A 6,011-nucleotide genomic window follows, 5' to 3' on the forward strand; every position below is an offset into this window, starting at 1 on the left:
ATGCAGTTGGAGTGTGTTGTCAATTCAGAGAAAACCAGTCTGAAGGAGAAACCCGTGAACCAAAGAATGTAAACAAGGCAGTAAGAAATATAGAGAAAAGATACAGAGAGAGAGAGAGAGAGAGGGATGAGAAAAGAGAGGGAGGGAGAAGGATCCAGAATATCAGAGGTCGTAAGGCTGTAGGCAGCGGTGTAAGACAAGCTTGAGTAAAGGCACTAAAAGAGGCATCAACCCCCCCCCCCCCCCACCCGCCCCCCCCATCAGAATTACACCCCTTCATTGGAGAAATCAGACAAGCGGTGGGTTGCTATAAAAACCCCACATCATCATTGACATATACAAACAAGTAGGATTGCAGACTCTTCTCAATCAGCTCATGTCCAAAATAAACTTTTTTCTCTTTTTATCTACACGGTACATACAGTCCGAGGGCCATGAGGCCTCGTTAAGACAACACTTAGTGAGGCGCCGGTCAGTTCATGGGACATTCAATGTCTTCTTTTTTTTTGCTTTGACAAATAAGGCCTCTGTAAGCGTGTGTGTGTGTGTGTGTTTGTGTAGGTGTGTGTACATACATTTGTGTGACTGAGAAGTGGATTTATTTTCCTGTCTCAGACACATTCACCGCACACATCCACATATTTAGAGTCAAATGGCTTCCTGTGAGCAAACAGAAACAGGAAGAAATGCGGCATTCTGGGGGATGTAGTTTTCCATCCTCTCCCATCAGTTTTTGGCACAGGGCTCCTCATCCTGTCCGGACTCCTGTCCAGAACATTCCCTTTATCCAGCAGACGAGCGATGGCAGTAATACTGATCTCCAGAAGGACAGACGCTCAGGGGTTACAGGGTCAAGGTTAAAAGGTCGGAGGTCATCCTAGGTACTCCCAGATGTTTTTCTTTCCCCTCCAGAACTCCATCTTTCCTTCTGTAACCCTTTTACCCCTCCCTGGGGCAGGAAGGAGAGGGGTGGGGGGCAAGGTAGGGCAGATACCCCTTCAGAGGGGCGGAGAATCCTTCACCATCCTGCTGGGTCAGATGGATGTTTCATTACTGCCACTGAGAGAGAGAGAGAGAGAGAGAGAGAGAGAGAGAGAGAGAGAGAGAGAGAGGGGGAGAGAGAGAGAGAGAGAGAGGGAGAGAGAGAGAGAGAGAGAGAGAGAGAGAGAGAGAGAGAGAGAGAGAGAGAGAAAGAGGGAGAGAGGGGGGGTGCATGGAAGGGGGGGGGGGGAGTGGGTAGGTTGGGGGAGATGCAGAACAGCAGAGGGAGTGGAGGGATAGAGAGGGAGGAAAGGAGAGAGGGATAGAGAGGGGTTGAGTGGAGAAGGAGGGAGAGAGAGAGGGATAGAGAGGGGTTGAGTGGAGAGGGAGAGAGAGAGGGAGAGAGAGGGGTTGAGTGGAGAGGGAGGAAAGGAGAGAGGGATAGAGAGGGGTTGAGTGGAGAAGGAGAGAGAGAGAGAGGGATAGAGAGGGGTTGAGTGGAGAGGGAGAGAGAGGGGGATAGAGAGGGGTTGAGTGGAGAGGGAGGGAGAGAGAGAGGGATAGAGAGGGGTTGAGTGGAGAGGGAGGGAGAGAGAGAGGGATAGAGAGGGGTTGAGTGGAGAGGGAGAGAGAGGGGGATAGAGAGGGGTTGAGTGGAGAGGGAGGGGGAGAGAGAGGGATAGAGAGGGGTTGAGGGAGGGGGAGGGGAGGACATGCAGGTTAGAAGGGTTGTGCTCAGGCAAACACAGTGTGACTACATGCAACATTCACCAACGGGAGGGGGAGGAGGAGGGGTGTGTGTGTGTGTGTGTTTTAAGGGAGAGGGTGTGTGCTTGCGTATCTGTGCATCTGTGTGTGTGTGTGTGTGTGTATATGTACAGTATGTGTATCTGTATGTATATGTGCGTGTGTGTGTGTGTGTGTGTGTGTGTGTGTGTGTGTGTGGGTGGGTGGGTGTGTGTATGTGAACTCACTCGGAGTCGGACTGGTTGCCCCCGTTGAGGTTGATGGTCACGCCATTGTGCTGTGGCGTGTGTGTGTGTGTGTGTGTGTGTATGTGAACTCACTCGGAGTCGGACTGGTTGCCCCCGTTGAGGTTGATGGTCACGCCATTGTGCTGTGGCGTGTGTGTGTGTGTGTGTGTGTGTATGTGAACTCACTCGGAGTCGGACTGGTTGCCCCCGTTGAGGTTGATGGTCACTCCGTTGTGCTGCGGCGTGTGTTGTGTGTGTGTGTGTGTGTGTGTGTGTGTGAACTCACTCGGAGTCGGACTGGTTGCCCCCGTTGAGGTTGATGGTCACTCCGTTGTGCTGCGGCGTGTGTTGTGTGTGTGTGTCTCTGGGCGGCGGGACTGGACGCTGCGCGGGGGGCTTGCTGAGCACGTTGTTGCCCCCGGCGATGGTGACGGAGGACTGGGAGGGCGAGCGGGACGAGATGGTGGGGGGGTTGTAGTCCGACAGCTTCTCCCGCAGACGGTTCTTCATGTTCTTGTCCGAGAGCGGCGGGGGGTACGAGATCTTGTTCTTCAGGATCCCTGGAAAAACCACAGCAGAACCCACACAACATGAGGACATACAAGAGATGCTCAACAACAACAACAACAACAACGACACAACAACAGTGGGGTGTCCTACGAAGCTCGATTAGTGGCTTAGCGAGGTATGTTGCGCTCAAGCCAGGGTATGCTGTCATACGAAAGTGGATTTGTTTTAGCGTCGCTGTATCACCATGGTATCTTATGCTCGCAACCAAACCTGGTCGGGAGCAGGTTATGTGCTAACTTATAGCTCAAATCGTGAAAAATCACCGCCCTCTGACTAATCCTACTGACAACTGACCAATCAATTATCTTGAAAAATGAATTCATCTCACGTGTGAGAATCTACTGGAGCAACTCCGCCTCTTCAAACATTTTGAAACTCGAAGGCGCTTTTAACTATGTTGCTCATACAGATATATCGCTACTATGGACATGCATACCATACAATCTCTGATGTATGGCGATTTTTTGATGTTATAGGTTAGACACTAAAAAAGACCACCCTAGATTTCGCTACCGCTCATAAATGCGGAAGTAATCCTTTTTAAACCTAAGCTGTCTTTTGCGTCTCCACGTTTCCCGATTGGTCAAAATCACCCTAACCACGAGAACGCGCACAGATCTGAGCTGAAAGCCTAGTTTGACAAATGTATTGCATACCTGCTGTCGTAGGATCACTTAACTTAATACCCAAGTTAAGGCTTTGTGCAGCCTCGATATGTCTAGATAACCTAGATTTGTCTAACATGCTTCGTAGGACACCCCACAGGACTTTTTACACTGGACTTCATCAGGCCTGACCAGTGTAGGTAGTCCCAGAGCGGTAGATAAAACAGAGTGGCGACACTCCCATAGACCTCCATAGGAAAAAATGGCAGCGCTTTTTCCAGGCTATTTCCTCGTTATGGGGCTTTTGGAACTGTTTACAGCCAATCTCTTGGTCAGTAGTCAATGAGTTAATTGATTACACCTTCCAGCATCAGAAGTACATCCCCCCCTCCTGCTATTCAGCCATTCAGCACAGGTTTTTTTGGAACTGTTGATCGTGGCGGCAACATCAAAGAGTGTCGCAACTCTCTCTATCTATGGCTCTGGGTAGTCCAGGTTCAGCCACTCTCACCATGTCTCCTCTTTTACTCTCTCCCACTTCTTTTACTCTCCTCCTCTCCTCTTTTACTCTCTCTCTCCCTCCCTCTCTCCCTCTCCCCCATCACTCTCCTTCCCTCCCTCTCTCTCCCTCTATCCCTCTCTCTCTCCTTCTCTCTCTTTATCCCTCCCTCCTTCCTATTCCAATTCAATACACTAGACATTGGCACGTCAGACAATCGAAATGTGAGTAGTGTTGCCATAGTAACGTATATGTAAAATGTAAATCGATTCACATTTACTTTACTATGGCAACACCACTTACCTTTCAAAGGTTTTGAAATATTTTCACGTTTTACATTTTTTACACGTCAGACAACTGAAAAGTGACCAGCGTTGCCATAGTAATGTAAGGTGCCGTCTCCTCACCTTTGCGCTGTTCCGGATGGTTGTTGCTGTTGGACTGGGTGGGGGTGGAGTTGTGGGTGGAGTTAGAGGCGGGGTTAGGGGTGGCGGTGGTGGTGTTGGGGGCCGGCGATGACGTTGGCGTCGGAGTGCTGATCTCCCGGGCTGCGTTCTCTTTGTCCGACGGCGGAGGTGGCGGCGGTGGTGGTGACGGAGTCTCGGCGTGGGTGGGTGTGTGGTTCAGCTTGTTCTCAGGGTGCAGCTCCACGTTGACCTTGGTCTCCACCCGCAGCCGGTCGCCCGCCCCGCACAGATCCTCGCTATCACTGGCCGTGGTGCCGTCAGCAGGCCAGTAAGGCTTCGTGTGATTGGACACCGTCTCCACTGCAGATCACAGCAGCAAGAAGACAGGCTCAGTTAGTGTGCAGGGCATGAAGCATACTAGCATGACCTCCTAGCTATCAGGCAGCTCCAGTGGGTGAGTATGCACTTCAGTGGGTGAGTAGGCACTTCAGTAGGTGTGTATGCACTTCAATGAGTGAGTAGGTACTTCAGTGAGTGAGTATGCACTTCAGTGAGTGAGTAGGTACTTCAGTAGGTGTGTATGCACTTTAGTGGGTGAGTATGCACTTCAGTGAGTGAGTAGGTATTTCAGTAGATGAGTATGCACTTTAGTGGGTGAGTATGCACTTCAGTGGGTGAGTAGGTACTTCAGTAGGTGTGTATGCACTTCAGTGAGTGAGTAGGTACTTCAGTAGGTGTGTATGCACTTCAGTGAGTGAGTAGGTACTTCAGTGAGTGAGTATGCACTTCAGTAGGTGAGTATACACTTCAGTGAGTGAGTAGGTACTTCAGTGAGTGAGTATGCACTTCAGTAGGTGAGTATACACTTCAGTGAGTGAGTAGGTATTTCAGTAGATGAGTATGCACTTCAGTAGGTGAGTATACACTTCAGTGAGTGAGTAGGTATTTCAGTAGATGAGTATGCACTTTAGTGGGTGAGTATGCACTTCAGTGAGTGAGTATGCACTTTAGTGGGTGAGTATGCACTTCAGTGAGTGAGTAAGTGTGCGTGTGTGAATGTACTGTATCTGTATGTGCGTGTGCGTGTGTGTGTGTGTGTGTGTGTGTGTGTGTGTGTTCACCTTTTGGAGTGCTGTGCAGCGGTTGTCTCTCGTTGTTCCACTTGGGCTTGATGTCGTCGTCGTCGTCCTCACTGTCTGAGGAGTGTGAAGAGGCGTACGAGCTGCTGTGCTCATCTGCAGACAACTCACTGTCTGAGTCAGAGTCTACACACACACACACACACACACACACACACACACACACAAAAAAAGAAACATTAGAGAACATGAACTGGCCATCTACTGACTCATTGTCTAAATCGGTATCTAACACATAGAACCACACACCACTCGGAGAACATTACTAAGGAACATTAAAGAACACTCCAGACCACTGACCATCTCTAACTACGTGTAGTTATATGTACTGTACTCTAAATCAGCATATAGAACACATTTTACAACACGAGAGAACACTTTAGAGCAATGGCAAAGAACATCAGTATTCAGCGATAACACAACATGCAGAACAACATTGAGAACGTGTGCACAACCCAACAGAACCGCACTGGACCTCATCAGAGGCCCGTTGGAGAGCGCTACAGGGTGATGGTGCTGTATCGTACCGTCAGCCTTGGTGCCGTTCCGGTGGAATAACGGACCGTCGATGTCCGTGATGCCCGCTCGAGCTCCACTGGACGATACGCTGGGCTTCTGACCAGAGTCATCTCTGAACCAGGGACAGAGGAGGAGAGAGGAGGAGAGGAGGAGAGGAGGAGGAGAGAGGGAAGGAGAGATGGAAGAGAGGAGGAGGAGGAGATGAGGGAGGGAGAGAGGGAGGAAAAGGAGAGAGATGGAGGGAGAGGAGAGAGGAGGGAAGGATGAGAGGAAAGTGGAGAGGAGGAGGAGGGAGGGAGAGATGGAGGGAGAGGGGG

General features: G+C 50.3%; 1 protein-coding gene across 1 annotated transcript in view; it reads right to left on the reverse strand.

Annotated features, from left to right (window-relative positions):
* Positions 1–277: 277 nt before the first annotated feature.
* Positions 278–6,011, reverse strand: part of LOC134062033 (cadherin EGF LAG seven-pass G-type receptor 1-like) — a 106,271-nt gene continuing 100,537 nt past the window's right edge. Inside the window, exons 27-31 of the mRNA XM_062517905.1 lie at positions 5,703–5,806; positions 5,158–5,301; positions 4,037–4,396; positions 2,242–2,515; positions 278–1,026 (exon numbers count right to left, since the gene is read on the reverse strand). Of these exons, the coding sequence (XP_062373889.1) occupies positions 999–1,026; positions 2,242–2,515; positions 4,037–4,396; positions 5,158–5,301; positions 5,703–5,806 (910 nt within the window). The 3' untranslated portion in view covers positions 278–998. The remainder of the gene's footprint in view (positions 1,027–2,241; positions 2,516–4,036; positions 4,397–5,157; positions 5,302–5,702; positions 5,807–6,011) is intronic.

Source organism: Sardina pilchardus, chromosome 17, assembly GCF_963854185.1.
Source record: "Sardina pilchardus chromosome 17, fSarPil1.1, whole genome shotgun sequence".
NCBI lineage: Eukaryota > Metazoa > Chordata > Actinopteri > Clupeiformes > Clupeidae > Sardina > Sardina pilchardus.